Here is a 16,377-nt window from a genome sequence, read left to right on the forward strand (position 1 = left end):
TTGTGCTGCCATCAATTTACAGGATGGATACACACTTAGTTCCACGGCATAATGTACATTTATCATTTACAATCGAACCTTTAATCCTAACAAGGAAAAAGGTCACGTCTGCATTTCCACTGTAAAAAAGCAAATTTTCAACTCGCAGTGTCTGTGGGTGGTTTTCTGTAAAGACCCGCCCACCTGTGCCTCTGATTGGCTGACCGAGGGGGTTTAAATCAACCATAGCCAATCATTATCACTTATGCGGCTATATCGGCCGTCTCCATTAAGATTAATTACAGTAACGGTAAAAGTGTTGTAACCATGGAAACCGTTTGATTAACCATTACTACTGATTAATTTCCTTTTAAAAAACTTAAATTACCAGGAACAGGACAAACATGGACAAAAAGTACATAAAAAATATAGAATAAAAAGAAAACAGAATAAAATAAGAGAAACGTGCAGCAATTTGAATGAAACAAGGGGTTAAATAAAACAGAAAAGTGAGTTCAGAAAGGACTGTATAAAAAAACACATAAAACACTGCATAAGAACACCGTACAAGAACCACGTCACACTGGGTTAAAAGCCAGGGCGTAAAAGGGAGTTTTTAAACGAGATTTAAACGCTGTGATTGACGGCGCCTGCCTGACACTGATTGGCAGGTCATTCACCTCCGGGCTTGTAATGAGACCGAGGAACAGACAACAGGTCCTGGTCTGAAGACCTGAGAGAACGGAGAAGGTCTGACCAACAGGCTTTTGACAACAGACGTTCATACTTGAGATGAACTAGCAGAAGTTAAACCTGTAAAACGCACTGTTTTTCGTTCTGAAGTTATGTTTTTCTCTCTCTCCAGAATCCCCAATTAATGTCTATTTATAGACACATGGCAAAGTTCACATTTTTTGGATTGCAGGTGAGCAGAATAAAAAAAAATTATAAAAATGTGCCACTTAAGTCACACAAGCGTCCCAGTGTCTCCAGCAGCACCCGTCCACACACACACACACACACTGTTTCTACTGGCATGGACGAATGTAACACACCCATTAATAAGGTCTTTATGAGGCCGAGTGTGTGATGTACAACAGTAGAGGACAGTCGGTTAAATCCACCATCTGGCCCGCATACAACAACATCGCTCTGTTTTTAAAAAGACATCCATCTTCTACGTTTTTATAAATAGACATTCATTCATTTTACATGCTCTTATGAATATGTTCGTAAAATAAGTATTTATCCACAGCTTCAGGAGGGATGACCAGTAGTGTGGTCGTCAGACTGGTTAATGGGAAGAAGCAGGACCAAAATGGTGAAGAATCCATATGTTCTGGAGGCAAGTGGTGGTCCTATTTACTCCTGGTACCTAATAAAGTGTCCACAGAATTTCTGACGTTGGGTCAGTGGTCCTCTTCACTGTCCACTGAGCTGTGTTCATTTAAAAGATTCTTTTAAATCCCACAGAAGAAACATGACGCGAATCATCTCAGGTCCACGATGCGGAGAGGTGGGGTGACGGTGCGGAGCAACACACTCAGCTCCGGCCTCCGGGTCCTCAGGGGGGTTTCTGGTTCTGGACACAGAACAAGACTGCAATGAGAAACGTCCAACCTCCTCTAAACGTACGCCACGCGGACAATTTTCTTAACCCTGGTATGAAACCCTGGTATGATTCTGCCGTATTCAGCGAGTTACAGTGCATGGACACTACCTCGTCCTAGCAACACGTTCTCAGTCTTCAGAGATACCAGGAGAAACGGGCCATGCTGAGGCCTACTGGAGGTCAGCAGGGACAGTAGCTGCGGCTTTCTTCACCTGGAGTGGAGTGAGTTTGTTGAAGAGCTCCTCATACATCCCCCGCCACCTTTCTACTTCTGCCCGGAGGTCGGCCATCGTGTCAGGATCCCAAGGGCCCACTCTGGAAGCGGGAGAACATTTTGTTTCAGAAGCACAATCACAAACTTCTCAGAACGTCCGCGTCGTGCCGCTAAGTAGAAGAGACTGACCGGTTAAATGAAGGTCCCTTCATATCGTCAGGGTCCTGGAGTCTGGCCTGTGGGTTCATCCTCAGGTCCTGCACCTCCACCTGCAGTCGGTGCACCTGTAGAATCAGGCACTGTTTCTGCTCCAGAAGGCCCTTTTTAAATCTGGAAGCACAGTTTAAAGGTAGAACCACCAGTTTTGGTTGCTTTCAGAACAAAGTTAAGCGCTGTTGGACGTTTATGAAGATTTGCTGAGTAATCCAGCAGCTGCCCATGAAGATGCTGGAAGCTGCTCAACATCTCCACACATCAGTAACTCTAGAACCAAGTGAGTGAAAATTGAATGCATTTTTAACCATCTATGTCGAACTTAATGGAGGAGGGTGAACTCTGACCTCTTGACACAGCCCATCCAAGCCCGCTGCTGCTCACAGAGCATCTCGAACTGCTCAGCCATCTCACACAGCTTCCGGAGGCTTCCGTCCTTCTCGTGCCGCAGCTCCTCCACCGTCCTCTGGTGGGAGCTCCTGAGCTCCTCCAGCTCCTGGCTCTGGGCTGCATGGCTGCCCTGAAGCTCCTTCAGCTCGCAGGTCTTACTGCACAACAAGAAAGAGAAGCCAGTCTCACAGCACGGGACGTCATGATGTGGGCTGCTGGTGTCCTGGTGGGTAAGACATTCGTCTCTGAAGTCCCAGGTTGAAACCCCACTTACTTCCATTGAGTCATCGAACCAGACACTTGTGTCCAGGGGGACTGTCCCCCGTCTGTATGACGGCGTCTGGTAAACGCTGTAAATGATGGTGTTGGAATTCAGCTTCTCCAGGACCGTACACGAGGCCATTAAATGAGATCGTCTGCGTTCTGGAATGCGTTCTGCACCTCGGGGAGCAGCTGAACTTCCAGCTCTCTGCATTTTTATCAGCTCGGTGTCGGCGTGGTGCCCCTCCCGAAACCGGGCCGACTTCCTGGAGCTTCCAGTCAGCAAATTACGACGCAGCGGGGCTTGGAATTACGAATTCGGCCATGTTTTTATTCAGGCTGTAAATATCCAGGAAGTGCAGTAAAAACTCCTTCATGGAAAACATTCGGAGGAGATGAGGATCGAGGTCGTTTCTCGCCAGGCAGAACCGCAATTATCATTTAAAACCGCCGGTCCAGCTTGGTACAGATGCGGCTCTGCTTTCACGTCGGGAGGTCAGGAGGTCAGCAGATCCTCTCAGTATTCTGCGTGGTTTTCCCTGCTCTCCACTTTCCAGATATATTTCACGATCTACATTCATTACACTCACAGAATAAATGTGATACGCATACATTCATCTAAAATTAAAAATGCTCAAGCTGATAGCTCTTACACTCAATATCTTCATTCGCACAATACTTAGTTGAGGCTTTACGTTGTCAGATTACATTTCAGGACCAAAAGAGCCTTCTTGCCATATTTATGAGACGCGCTGGAATATAATATGCACGTATGAGCTCATTTTAACATTATGGGCCAGTTTTCCCTTCAGGGAAAGAGAACTGCAATGATCTTCTCCATTCAAACACACTTTCAGTCTTGGACTAGGCTTAATCCATGGACAGGACCCCGACCCTGTACGTATACAGTACAGGCCAAAAGTCTGGACACCTTCTCATTCAACGTGTTTTCTTTATCTTCATGACCATTTACGTTGGTAGATTCTCACTGAAGGCATCAAAACTATGAATGAACACATGTAGAGTTCTGTACTTAACAAAAAGTGGAGACCTGACCTCCACAGTCACCGGACCTGAACCCAATCCAGATGGTTTGGGGTGAGCTGGACCCCAACAAGTGCTAAACACCTCTGGGAACTCCTTCAAGACTGTTGGAGAAGCATTTCAGGTGACGACCTCTTGAAGCTCATCGAGAGAATGCCAAGAGTGTGCAAAGCAGTAATCAGAGCAAAGAAACTAGAATATAAAACATGTTTTCACTTATTTCACCTTTTTTTATTAAGTACAGAACTCCACATGTGTTCATTCATAGTTTTGATGCCTTCAGTGAGAATCTACCAACGTAAATGGTCATGAAGATAAAGAAAACACGTTGGATGAGAAGGTGTCTCCAAACTTTTGGCCTGTACTGTATACCGTATATGCAACATCCTGCATAATGTCATGAAAAAGACGTTATCCTCCCACCTATGAAGCTGCATCTCCAGGTCCTGGGCCTCCACATGCAGCTCGTCCACCAGGCCCTCCAGCTGCGCCTCTGAGCCCAGCAGCAGCTGCACCTCCCCGTTCACCTGCTCCAGCTGGAGACTCAGCAGCGCCGCCTCCTGGCCGCTCTCCTCCGTCGCAGCGCGCTCCCGCCGCCGCAGGGCCTGCACCAGCTCCTGCACCAGGGTTTCAGACGTCATTAACGCCCGTAATGACCGTGAGCGGCACGAAGGCAACAAGCCCAGACACAGAGACGAGAAGGTCTGCAGGTTCACTACACGCCTTCCACGTTTACCCTCTCGTCTTTTAGTCGCCTCCGCAGTCGCTCGCGTTCCAGTTGCAGTTCGTGGCTGGCCTGCTCCCTCTGGCGAAGCTGCAGAGCCAGGGCTTCCACCTCCAGCTGCAGGGTCCGGTTCCCATCTTTGGCCAGCAGGCACTGTCTCTCCAGGACCGCTACACCAGGGAGGAGGACAAGCGCTGGTCAGAATCAGCATCTAGACTGGTTCCTCATGCTGTTTATGGTCAATCTGAGGACTAAAGAGACAAAAATGCGTCCTGGTGCTCGACTAACCAAAGTGAGAACGGCGCACCGATCTCCAGCATGATTTAAAACAGGAGAGTCTGTATTTTAGTGGAGCTAAGCAGGTCTGAAGGTCACATCAGGTTCTCCAGATATGAAATCTGCATTATCTGAACGGCAGTCGGCATGCACCAGAATCCAGGAAAGCATGACATGCGGTGAGTCCAGACCTGTAGCTGCTCATCTCTTTTACACAGAAGACCCACGAAATGCTGATAGATTTATGCTTATAGAGTCGCCAATGGTGTGTTGCCAGATAACTGACTGTTTCAGCCACAATTTGGTCCAAAAATGCACCAGAACTCCCTGAGAAGCACTTAACTGTTGTCAACGCGCAATTCTCCCCAAATGTCCGATACAAAACTGCCTGATCTGGCAACCCCTGGTCTGAGAAAGTTTCTTACTGGGTATAAAACATTAAAAAGCCGTGAAATATAATAATATTATTCTATCAGCCAATATGCATCTTTGGGAGGAGACATGCGTTGACTTCATGTCTTTAAAATGCTCGGCCCTGCATTGCCGCAGCCTGCTTGAGGTTGAACTTTGGTCTCAGTAGGCAGGGCTGCATTTGAGAAGTTTCTTCTGTGTCTTTATGGACCAGCACAGAATGCAGATTAGTCGTTGGACATACAACCAAATATAACGCAGGTGTCCTGAAGATTGTAAAATATACAGCAAACTTACCATTTTCGTGAGAAAGACGACCGCACTTGGCCGTGAGGTACTGGATCTGGCTGAAATCCTCGTCCCTGCTCGATCGGAAGAACCTCCTCATTCCACCTCTACGATTCTCCTCCTGCTGCCAAGCAAAGCGGAGAAGCTCTGACGCCCCCAGCTACGAAACCACACCCCGCACTCCAGTGGGCCGGATTCCGCCCCCAGACCCCGCAACAAGGTCCAGGCTGTGACAGAACTCGCCCCAAAACCGCTGCACCTGCATGCATTCCTGGACCTGACCTGAACCTGAGACAAGCTGGTACCTGTGGTCCAAGAACCTTACACAGCGGCAAAAATCATTATATTACGCCTCTTCCATTAAAGACCACTTAGAGTCAGGTGATTGTGAGACACTGCAGCACAGCACACGGTGAAACGCGTCCTCTGTATTTAACAATCACCCTTGGTGAGCAGTGGGCACCATGACAGGCGCCCGGGGAGCAGCGTGTGGGGACGGGACCTTCATCAAGGGGACCTCAGTGGCATCTTGGCTGGTCAGGATTCGAACCGGCAACCTTCTGATTATGGGGCCACTTCCTTACCGCTAGGCAACCGCTGTCTAATATTACATTCCTTCACCTGATCGTCCATGGACACTCATACCGGTTCTGCTGCTTGCTAAGGGGGAAAAGTGGTCAAGTCTGAAGCAGTTTGGGGCAGTGGTGGCCTAACAGTTAATCAGAAGGTTGCCGGTTCGAATCCCGATCCGCCGAGGTGCCACTGAGGTGCCACCGTCCCCCCACACGCTGCTCCCCGGGCGCCTGTCATGGCCGCCCACTGCTCACTCAGGGTGATGGTTAAATGCAGAGGACAAATTTCACTGTGTGCACCGTGTGCAGTGCTGCTGTTTATCACAAGTGACAATCACTTCACTTTATTATTATTATTAAGCTTCTGTGCAGCAGGAACTTATTTTACCCTAAAAAGATGCAGGAACTTCAGGCCAGAAGAGGGAGACAAAAGCCCCTAAATGACAATCTATTACCTCCAATCCCAGTAGCTGAAACATCTACACGAAGGGATAAAAAAAGAAGAAGAAGACAGAATGTTCTTTTAATGGCATTTTATTTAAAAAAAAAAAAAGGAAGGAAGAAAGAAAGAAAGAAAGAAAGATGTTGATGCGAGCCCCTCGAATTCACACAAGGACATCGACATAAAGCCCTGGGTTAAATGGGAACGTTACAGTAGAAGAACTGGACTCAACTTCATACATCTCACCGTCTTCTGCCAAATTCCCCGATTCATGCAACTATCAATTAGTCGTTTTAATAATTAATCAACGTTCCGGTGTTTTATATTAATAGTTTAGAAGTTGACAGAAGAAAAGGTTTTTTTGACAAAGCACATGATGAGTAACGAGAGAGAGTTTTAAATTTACATTCTGCAGTGCAAATGGGCGAACCGTAAACCGGCTGGAGAACGAGACCCGGCGACTCTCCGCCAGGTACAACACAACGGCTAGAAAGTACGAAAAAAACGTAATAAATAGAACGAGTGACCAAATCCCCAAATCCTTCTGTACACGTGGGAATATTTCAGGCCGCGACGTACAGGAGCAGCGGGACGGTGAACGGTAGTTCCAGTAACGCGCCGGTTACGGACTTTATTCCGTATGCATGTGACATCATGGCTGTCCGCTACACTCCTGGGGAGAAACGCGTACAAGCGGCGGCGACCAGTGTCCCTCTCCGGGGGACATCTGGTGACGTCTCCCTTCGCTTCAGCTCAGTAGTTAAGTACGGGCTCACGTCATGGTTTATGATACACAATGAAGAAACATGTCAGTTTTTACACAGCTTATTGCACCTGGATCCTGCGACTATGGGACGGCGGCCATAAATAACAACAGTAACAGTAATTACAGGGAATAAAAAGAGTTGTGGCGCAGGTCCCCGGGGGCCAGACACTTCACCACTGCTGCCAGCTGAAGTCGTCGTTGGAGCCGAACACCAGGAAGAAGCCCAGGATGGTGGCGAAGATGACCACGTTGCCCGTGAGCACCAGGGCACACGCCCCCCAGGCGATCTGCAGGGGGGGAGGGGAGAAGGGGCGTTATTCACCCGGCGCGCCAGCGGGACATGCGGGACACGCCGGAGCCTCACCACTTCCGCGCGGGCGAAGACGACGGGCAGGCCGAAGGCGGACACCACGATGCCGGTGGTGAGGAACAGCGCCAGCTCTTTACAGGCGTGGCTGGCGGAGTCGGTGTCGTCCACCACCCGCCGCGAGATGCAGTACGGGACCGGGGACAGGATGTAGAAGAAGAGCAGGAACAGCGGCCAGTACTTGCTGCAAGAGAGCGGAGGGACGGTTACGGCGTCCGGCGCCGGGTCCGGGCGCGGAGGAGGCGGCCGCCACTTACTTGTAGACCGGCAACGCGCATCCCAGCATCAGGAACATGAGTCCAACGGCGCCGCCGAAGGACAAGCTGATCAGAGCTGAGCAGACAACACAACAGATCCGTTATGAAGCAGGGACGGGACGTCCTCATGTGACGCGTCACATGACCTGGAATGACGGGATTACAGAGGCCGGCATTCCTACTCACCACGCCACAGTACAGAATACACACCGTTCTTACCACACACTTCCATGACGGTATTGTGATGATCACCATGACTGCTGAGCTGTTAGTAGCCTGGTGGGTAACACACTCAACTACGAACCAGAAGACCCAGGTTCGATCCCCACTTACTACCATGGTGTCACTGAGCAAGACACTTAACCCTGAGTGTCTCCAGGGGGGGACTGTCCCTGTAACTACTGATTGTAAGACGTCCTGGATAAGGGCGTCTGGTAAACGCTGTAAATGTAAATGACTGCTGCGGTTATTATAATAATCACAAGTATCACTAGTATTATCGTTATATAACTAGTATTTATCACTAGTATTATCGTAGGGTGGGTGGCTTAAATAAAGACGCGGAATAATTACACGACCAGCGATGAACGGTGAGAAAGATTATAGAGTCGAGCTATCGGCTAACGGTCCAGACGGGCCGCCCGCTGCCTGCACCCACCAGCAGGGTTTAATTCGGGCCGAAAATAAACGCGCTGCGGGCCGCGCAGGTCGAGCGCCGCGCCGCGGGGGGCGGAAACGCACCTTTAATTCCCGCCATGTGTGCCAGACATGAAAATTGTCCGCAAGTCCTCGTCCGGCCCGGCCAGCGTCTTTCCACGCTCCGCACACACGACTCAGCGCCTGGCGCGGACTGCGCATGCGCCGGGACACACTTCCGCTCCGCGGAAAAACAAATTAAAGGTCCGGCATTTACTCAAACGCAGTTATCCTACAACAACCGTCCTGTCAAAAAATACGGATGTTGGCACTGCCTCAAAGGAATTGGCCTAAAAAAAACCATAAAGCGCATCGCCAAAGAAAACGTGGTTCGTTTTGCGTATTATCACGTGTCCACCAGGTATTTTCGGGCTTTTATTCTGGCGGAAAGCGCCGGAAGCGAGCGCGTCTTCCCCAGCGCAGCGCTGGTCGACATGGCGAACGCCGGCGGCTCCGTGGCGTCGCTCTGGACCGAGGTGAACCGCTGCGGCCAGAACGGAGACTTCACCCGGGCGCTCAAAGCCGTCAACAAAAGTAAAGGCCGCTGCTCCGCTCCGCCGTGCGCGTTTCTGCTCGGCGCGTCCGTTCGCGATAAAACATCGGCGCGTCGGCTGCGTGGCTTTTTGCGCGAATTAATTGCTCGTCGCGGGAGGTCCCGGCGGCCCTGGCAGTGGACGTGTTTCGAGCCACCGAACTACCGAACCACGTCTTCCGCCACCGACCCCGCCGGGTTGAGTACGGCGCTTGCATGGCGGCTCCTGCGCCAGCGGCTGCGATTACGTGTCCTTTCTCGGCGTCTGTTTACTCGCCGTTCTCATGAAGTGAAAATGTCCGCCTGTTTTCCGCAGTTGTCCAGGAGGTGAAGGACGACGTGACTGCTCTTCGCTGCAAGCTGGTCTGCCTCATTCAGAACGGCAGCTTCAAGGAAGCGCTGAACGTCATCAACACCCACAGTAAAGTCCTCACCAGGTGAGTGGTGACTATATGTCGCGATATTTCACCTGATGGGGACGTTTTTGTATCGGGGTTGTTGTATACTAGTTTTGTGGGGTCAGTAAAGTCCTCACCAGGTGAGTAATGAAGATATATTGCGATATTTCACCTGGTGGGGACGTTTTTGTATCGGGGTTGTTGTATACTAGTTTGGTGGGGCCTGTAAAGTCCTCACCAGGTGAGGAATGAAGATATATTGCGATATTTCACCTGATGGGGACGTTTTTGTATCGGGGTTGTTGTATACTAGTTTGGTGGGGTCTGTAAAGTCCTCACCAGGTGAGTGGTGACGATATATTGCGATATTTCACCTGATGGGGACGTTGTTGTATCGGGGTTATTGTATACTAGTTTTGTGGGGTCAGTAAAGTCCTCACCAGGTGAGGAATGAAGATATATTGCGATATTTCACCTGGTGGGGACGTTTTTGTATCGGGGTTATTGTATACTAGTTTGGTGGGGTCTGTAAAGTCCTCACCAGGTGAGTGGTGACGATATATCGCGATATTTCACCTGATGGGGACGTTGTTGTATCGGGGTTATTGTATACTAGTTTGGTGGGGTCTGTAAAGTCCTCACCAGGTGAGTAATGAAGATATATCGCGATATTTCACCTGGTGGGGACGTTGTTGTATCGGGGTTATTGTATACTAGTTTGGTGGGGTCAGTAAAGTCCTCACCAGGTGAGTTATGAAGATATATTGCGATATTTCACCTGGTGGGGACGTTTTTGTATCGGGGTTGTTGTATACTAGTTTTGTGGGGTCAGTAAAGTCCTCACCAGGTGAGTAATGAAGATATATCGCGATATTTCACCTGGTGGGGACGTTGTTGTATCGGGGTTATTGTATACTAGTTTGGTCAGCAGAGATTGGAATCATCTCTACAGCCTCCACTCCTGTAGATAAGATAAACCTTTATTACAGCCATGGCATGGCGTAATTCCGCTTGGTTTCTACATTATCGCGGTACGTGCAGTAGCACGATAAATCGTATGGTGAGATCCTCGCCAATACGCGCCCTAGTGGTGGCTGAGTAACAGACGGCTTTCTGGTTCCCCCGCAGTGATGTGGTCTGCTTTGAGAAGGCGTACTGCGAGTACCGCCTGAACCGGGTGGAAAGTGCCCTGAAGACCATCGAGGGGGTCGCGGAACAGTCTGACAAGATCAAGGAGCTTTACGGTCAGGTGGTGAGTACCCGGCGCTGCGCTCGCTCGCCTGTACGGCGGAGCCGCGCTGATCTGTTCTGTCCTGACGCGTCTTCCAGCTGTACCGGCTGGAACGATACAGCGAGTGCCGGGCCGTCTATAAGGACCTGATCAGGAACTCTCAGGATGAGTACGAGGAGGAGAGGAAGACCAACCTCTCCGCTGTGGTGGCGGCCCAGAGCACGTGGGAGATAGCCGACGCCGTGAGTAGATCCGCCAGAACCAAAATGCACTCTGGGTCAAGAACGGTTACAGGAACAGGTTCGCAGTGTTGACTTGATCTGTAAATATAATCTGTAACTTACTACCATCGTGTCCCTGAGTAGGACACTTAACCCTGACTGTCTCCAGGGGGACTGTCCCTGTAACTACTGACTGTAAGGAGCTCTGGATAAGGGCGTCTGGTTAATGCTGGAAATACAAAATGAGCAGTGGGCACCATGACAGGCGACGGGACCTTCATCAAGGGGACCTCGGTGGCACCTTCTGATTACGGGGCCGCTTCCTTAACCACTAGGCCACCACTGCCCTGATAAATGACCAGGGTTCCCACGGGAATATCAGGGACCATCTGGGAATTTGATCGTTGGGGTGCCAAGTCCGGGAATCATCTGGGAATTTTGTTGATTGCATGTAGTGCAGTAACCAAAACCTGACGTGTGTTTAGGCGTCTTTGTTCCCGTTTCTTCCTCTCAAAGTCGCCAGCTCGCCAAACACGCTAAGTGTACATTTTTACGATATTTGGCGTGAATATGAGGTTTCATGTAGAGGACGTCAGAGACTGAGTCGAGATGTTCTACAGTAATGATGTAAATGTGGTTTTAAATTCTAGACCTGCTTTTAAGGGCCATTTTTCTGCTCTGCGCCCAAACGTTATATATTTCTGTAGATGGGTGGTAGTAGCCTAGCGGGTAAAACGCTCATATATGACCCAAAAGTCCCCGGTTCAAACCCCCCCCCCTTACTACCACTGTGTCCCTGAGCAGTCTCCAGGGGGACGGTCCCGTCACTACTGATGAGGGAGCTCATGGGATGAGGGCCTGAAGGATCTACTGTGGACTGCTGGTCCCAGATAGCACAGCAGAGGCCTTGGCTCAATGCTTCTACGCTGCTTGGGTCCCAAATGGGGCATCAGCTCGATGTGGTCGTAATGATACGGGGGGTCGTTGTGCTTTTTATTTGTTCGGCCGTGGGGATCTTCAGTGAATAATCTGCCTGAAATCCGCAGGACGACCTGGGCCTGCCAGAGACCACGTATGAATTGTGCTACAACGCTGCCTGCACTCTGATTGGACAAGGACAGCTAACGAAAGCCATGAACAAGCTCCAGCAAGCGGAGGGTAAGATGTCAGGAAGTCCACTTCTGCAGTGAAATGTTCAGCATGTTCTGCTTTTAATACCGGTTCTTCTCTCCTGAGCAGAATTGTGCAGGATGTCGCTGGCTGACGATTCGGTAAGCTCCGTTTATATGTTTATAGTCTGCCGTTCGCCTGTCTGTCATGTGACTGTTCCGGTTTGCTCGTCCTCAGGACGTGACCGAGGAGGAGATCAAGTCTGAGCTGGCCGTCATCCACTCGCAAATGGCCTTCATCATGCAGCTGCAGGGCAGGACCGAGGACGCGCTGCAGCTCTACAACCAAGTCATCAAGCTCAAGTCAGTCAAACCGTTGCCTCCTTTTACCACATATATTATATTTACCTTATGTCTGTTTAGAAGCTATTATTATAATAATAATTCAAAATGTCCTGCCCCTACTGTTTAACCGGAACTCCTCTTTTCTTTCAGACCCTCGGACGTGGGCCTGCTGGCTGTCACGGCCAATAACATTATAACTATTAACAAGGTAGGTTCTTGGTAGAAGACGTTTCATCTAATGTTCTCACCTGGCCAGTTTGTCCTGCATGCAGCTGTCCCTCTGTCCCTGCAGGACCAAAACGTTTTTGACTCCAAGAAGAAGGTGAAACTGACTAACGCCGACGGTGTCGAGTACAAACTGGCCAGGAAGCAGCTGCAGGCCATCGACTTCAACAAGGCTCTTCTGGCCATGTACACCAACCAGGTAAAGTTGCTTGAGTTTTGTTACAGGTTTTATAGGGTTTCTGGGGATCCTTGAAAAACTCTTAAAGGTCCCCTATTATAAAAATGTGACTCTGGGATTATTTAACTTTTGGTCGTTCTGCTTCACCGTTCAGAGAGCGGCAGCTCAGACGGTCTGATCTGGAATTTGTCCCCCTTATGACATCATAAGGGGAAAGGTTACCTCCCGTTTCTCATGCTTTTCCCACCCCTGCCCTAAAATATTATCTCCACCAACCGTCATGACTTCCAAACATGTGAAGCATTACATTAGCTCTGTAATTAAATGTAAAATTGAGCACATTTATTGATTTAACTTCCATCACGCAAGACTCTGAAGAACCAGCGGGTTCGTTTTATTTTTTCTGGAAAAATGCCGACACGACTTCTTGTCTGTACCAAACGTTGTAGTCGGTGAGTGGTGTTGATCAACTTCTACAGGTCAGACACAGAATTAGGGGACCAACAAGACCGATTTAAAAACAAGGCACAGTCCCCCCCTGGAGACACTCCAGTGTTTTGTTCAGGAACATGATGGTAGTAAGTGGGGTTTGAACCTGGACCCCTGGTTCACAGGCGAGTGTGTTACCCACAAGGCTAAACTCTGGCCCCTTGTATGGCCGTTAATTTTGACTTCCTCAAACCTGCAGAAACCCTGGACCCTCTGGTGCTTCTGTTGAGGGACGTTTCTGTGCGTCTCCTTGTTTTAGGCGGATCAGTGCAGGAAGCTGTCGTCCAACCTGCAGTCCCAGAACCCCGGCCATCCCAGACCCGTTCTGATCCAGGTGGCCCAGCTGTGCCGCGAGAAGCAGCACTCCAAAGCGATAGAGCTTCTGCAGGTGCGTGTCCGCCGTCCCCCCATCCCCCGCGGCGTCCGCGGCGAGCGTCTCACCGCGTCCCTCTGTCCTCCCCCGCAGGCGTTCGCGGAGCAGCACCCCGAGAGCGCCTCCAGCATCAAGCTGACCATGGCACAATTATACCTGATTCAAGGTACCGCGGTGTCCTCTGCCCCGGGCAGGGTTCTCGTAGGGTTCTCACCGTTTCACCTTCGTCCCCAGGTCACGTTACGAAAGCCTGCGACATTTTGGGGTCCATAGAGGAGTTCAAGCACAAGCCAGGAATGGTGAGAAGTGGGACTCGGACGTTTATTTAAAATAAGGCGGGTTCTGACCGGCGCGTCCTCCACAGATCTCCGCACTGGTGACCATGTACACACACGAAGAGGACATCGACAGCGCCATCGACGTCTTCAGCCAGGCCATTCACTACTACCAGACCGAGCAGGTGTTCTAGCGTTCCGAGGGTTTATAACGAGTGTATAATGACATCACCGTACGGAACCTGTCCCCTCCTGCCCCTCCTGCAGCCTGGTTCCTCCGCCCACCTGGCCCTGGTCCGCGAGGCGGCCAACTTCAAGCTGAAGTACGGCCGCAAGAAGGAGGCCATCAGTGACCTGGAGCAGCTGTGGAGGTGAGTGGCTGCGCTCGGGCCGGCTGGGTTTCCCCCGGCGACGTGGCGCCGCCTTTTAAAACCGCTTCCGCTCCGCAGGCAGAACACGAAGGACGTTCACACGCTGGCGCAGCTCATCTCCGCGTATTCCCTGGTGGATCAGGACAAGGCCAAGTCGTATCCTTACTGCCCAGGCGGCCTTCAAACCCCACTTACTCGCATCGTGTCCCTCAGCAAGACAAGTCCCAGGGGGACTGTCCCGGTAAATACTGAGTGTTAACTCAGGGTTAAGTGTCCTGCTCATGGATACGATGCTAGTAAGTCTGGTTTGAACCTGGGTCTTCTGGTTCACAGGCATTCAGCAGCTTGGTTCAGCAGGTCTTTTTCCTCCTGAACCTGCTTCTCTTCATTCAGCAGCCTCTGGATCACCGCCTGAACCTGCTTACTTTGGAGTACAAAGCAGGTCCTAATTTCATCTATCTCCTTCTGGTGCTTTTCAAGGTACTCTTTTATGTCAGTGTCCCTTTTCTGGAGCTGCAAAAATTGGGACAAACGATTTTCTTGGACCTCCATAAATATCGTTATTAGTTGTTGCAGTAGACGTGGATTCCTCTGCTGGTACAAGGAGCTGTTCTGCTGGTTAATATTCCTCGATCTGTCTTGAATACAAGTATTATTAGACATCTCAGTATACTCTGAAGACAAGAAAATCCTCTTATTTAAATACTTGCTGGTGGGCGGGGTCATCACCAGGGAAGCAAAATGATTGGTTGCTTCTTGATTCTTCTTTAAATAGCTTCAAATTACATCATAAAGGATTGATTCTTTAGGACTTCTTTAGGACTTCTTTAGGTAAAGCTCATATCAAAATCTGTGAGGGGCCTTACATATTATGTATTTGAAATACATTAAAGTATTATAACCCGGAGTGTCTACAGGGGGACCGTCCCGGTAAATACTGATGCTCTGGTACATGATGTAAACGTGTCCCAGCTCGGCCGGTTGGAGATGTTTCCTTAGCCCCCTTCCCCAGGCTCAGCAAGCACCTTCCGTCCCCGGACACCATGTCCTTCAACGTGGACGTGGACGAGCTGGAGAACTCTCACGGCGCCACGTACATCAGGAAGAAGGCCGCCAAAGTGGTGGGGGAGAATCCCCCCAAAGATCAAGGGTACGAGTAGAGAACCCTGTAGAACAGGTAACGACTACGGGGATGACGATCTGTAACGTCTCGGTTTTCTTCCAGCCACGTGGATGTCAAAAAGAAGAGGAAGAAGAAGAAAGGTGAGCGTTTTGTCTCTACGTTTTTAACACGCTGGTCCCGGGGGCGCGGTGAGAGCTTGTCCGGTTTTACCCGCTTCCGAACAGGTAAATTACCCAAAAACTACGACCCCAAGTCCACCCCGGACCCCGAGCGCTGGCTGCCCATGAGGGAGCGTTCGTACTACCGCGGCAGGAAGAAGGGCAAGAAGAAGGAGCAAGTTGGGAAGGGGACGCAGGGGACGACGTCGGCCGCGTCCGCAGAGCTGTGAGTGGCGGCGAAGACGCACGGACGCCGGCGGAACCGTTACGGCCTTCTAACGCGATCTGTCGTTACAGGGACGCCAGCAAGACGGCCAGCAGTCCCCCCACGTCCCCCAGACCGGGCTCAGGGTCGGCCCCAGCCTCAGTCGCCGTCGGCAACGTGGTGCCGCCCCGGCAACAGAAACCGGCGCCCTCTACCCGCAAGAAGCAACCACAGAAGAAGAAGAAAGGAGGGAAGGGAGGCTGGTAGAGAGAAAGAACCAGCCTGCGTTTCACTTTTTAATTTTTACGTTAAACCTGCGAACGAAGAGACGGAACGTATGAAATTATTTTACAAAATGTCATCTGATTAATTTCATCTTTTTTTTTTTTTTTTTTTTTGTTTTGCTTGCGCCTCCATCAGTATTAAACTGAACATTTTCTTCTGTTAAACCAAAACAAACCAAGCAGTTTATGCAAAATTGAGATGATGAAGATATTTATTTAAAAGTGATTCCTTTTTAAACCTGGTCCCTGTAATAAGAGGAGTTATTAATAAACAGGCCCTCTCACGTCTCCGGTCTCTGTTCTTACTTTTAGTAAAATTAAACGCGAGTCCAGAACGGAGCGAAGTCC

At 50.1% G+C, this 16,377-nt stretch overlaps 3 protein-coding genes across 5 annotated transcripts; 1 reads left to right on the forward strand and 2 right to left on the reverse strand.

Moving 5' to 3' along the window:
* Nucleotides 1–537: 537 nt before the first annotated feature.
* On the reverse strand, nucleotides 538–5,777 carry LOC114768405 (hyaluronan mediated motility receptor). Of its 3 annotated transcripts, none has more exons than XR_003743049.1 (7): nucleotides 5,422–5,777; nucleotides 4,450–4,607; nucleotides 4,137–4,318; nucleotides 2,366–2,566; nucleotides 1,995–2,135; nucleotides 1,700–1,906; nucleotides 538–1,561 (listed from the first exon to the last, which is right to left on the reverse strand). XR_003743049.1 is itself a non-coding variant. In XM_028960667.1 (7 exons), the coding sequence occupies exons 1-7, from the start codon at nucleotides 5,510–5,512 to the stop codon at nucleotides 1,544–1,546; spliced, it is 906 nt and encodes a 301-aa protein (XP_028816500.1). In that variant the 5' UTR covers nucleotides 5,513–5,777; the 3' UTR covers nucleotides 538–1,543. The 3 variants fall into 3 exon arrangements, 1 of the variants encoding a protein (XP_028816500.1); XR_003743048.1 differs by having other exon boundaries at nucleotides 4,137–4,330; XM_028960667.1 differs by having other exon boundaries at nucleotides 1,804–1,906; nucleotides 4,137–4,330.
* A 758-nt stretch (nucleotides 5,778–6,535) lies between these two features.
* On the reverse strand, nucleotides 6,536–8,755 carry LOC114767771 (leptin receptor overlapping transcript-like 1). The gene is made up of 4 exons (XM_028959480.1): nucleotides 8,558–8,755; nucleotides 7,817–7,892; nucleotides 7,557–7,743; nucleotides 6,536–7,479 (listed from the first exon to the last, which is right to left on the reverse strand). Exons 1-4 carry the CDS (start codon nucleotides 8,571–8,573, stop codon nucleotides 7,363–7,365), a joined length of 396 nt encoding a protein of 131 aa, XP_028815313.1. The 5' UTR covers nucleotides 8,574–8,755; the 3' UTR covers nucleotides 6,536–7,362.
* A 150-nt stretch (nucleotides 8,756–8,905) lies between these two features.
* srp72 (signal recognition particle 72) lies at nucleotides 8,906–16,317 on the forward strand. The gene is made up of 19 exons (XM_028959463.1): nucleotides 8,906–9,046; nucleotides 9,361–9,481; nucleotides 10,571–10,694; nucleotides 10,772–10,915; nucleotides 11,941–12,052; nucleotides 12,134–12,165; nucleotides 12,242–12,366; nucleotides 12,499–12,556; nucleotides 12,641–12,772; nucleotides 13,500–13,628; nucleotides 13,707–13,779; nucleotides 13,848–13,912; nucleotides 13,978–14,073; nucleotides 14,156–14,259; nucleotides 14,338–14,415; nucleotides 15,272–15,409; nucleotides 15,485–15,522; nucleotides 15,607–15,766; nucleotides 15,838–16,317. The coding sequence occupies exons 1-19, from the start codon at nucleotides 8,947–8,949 to the stop codon at nucleotides 16,010–16,012; spliced, it is 2,004 nt and encodes a 667-aa protein (XP_028815296.1). The 5' UTR covers nucleotides 8,906–8,946; the 3' UTR covers nucleotides 16,013–16,317.
* Nucleotides 16,318–16,377: the final 60 nt, after the last annotated feature.

Source organism: Denticeps clupeoides, chromosome 18 (assembly GCF_900700375.1).
Source record: "Denticeps clupeoides chromosome 18, fDenClu1.1, whole genome shotgun sequence".
Classification (NCBI taxonomy): Eukaryota; Metazoa; Chordata; class Actinopteri; order Clupeiformes; family Denticipitidae; genus Denticeps; species Denticeps clupeoides.

Excerpts from the sequence above, each read along its gene's own strand:
- srp72 (XM_028959463.1), top strand. The coding sequence starts at position 8,947 with ATGGCGAACGCCGGCGGCTCCGTGGCGTCGCTCTGGACCGAGGTGAAC. Across the intron at positions 9,047-9,360 it reads GCTCAAAGCCGTCAACAAAA|TTGTCCAGGAGGTGAAGGAC; the intron begins GTAAAGGCCGCT and ends TGTTTTCCGCAG. Across the intron at positions 13,780-13,847 it reads ACAATTATACCTGATTCAAG|GTCACGTTACGAAAGCCTGC; the intron begins GTACCGCGGTGT and ends CTTCGTCCCCAG.
- LOC114767771 (XM_028959480.1), bottom strand. Across the intron at positions 7,744-7,816 it reads TGCGCGTTGCCGGTCTACAA|CAAGTACTGGCCGCTGTTCC; the intron begins GTAAGTGGCGGC and ends GCTCTCTTGCAG. Across the intron at positions 7,480-7,556 it reads TCTTCGCCCGCGCGGAAGTG|ATCGCCTGGGGGGCGTGTGC; the intron begins GTGAGGCTCCGG and ends CCCCCCCTGCAG.
- LOC114768405 (XM_028960667.1), bottom strand. The coding sequence starts at position 5,512 with ATGAGGAGGTTCTTCCGATCGAGCAGGGACGAGGATTTCAGCCAGATC. Across the intron at positions 4,331-4,449 it reads GGCGACTAAAAGACGAGAGG|GAGCTGGTGCAGGCCCTGCG; the intron begins GTAAACGTGGAA and ends ACCCTGGTGCAG. Across the intron at positions 2,567-4,136 it reads CTGGAGATGCAGCTTCATAG|TAAGACCTGCGAGCTGAAGG; the intron begins GTGGGAGGATAA and ends CTTGTTGTGCAG.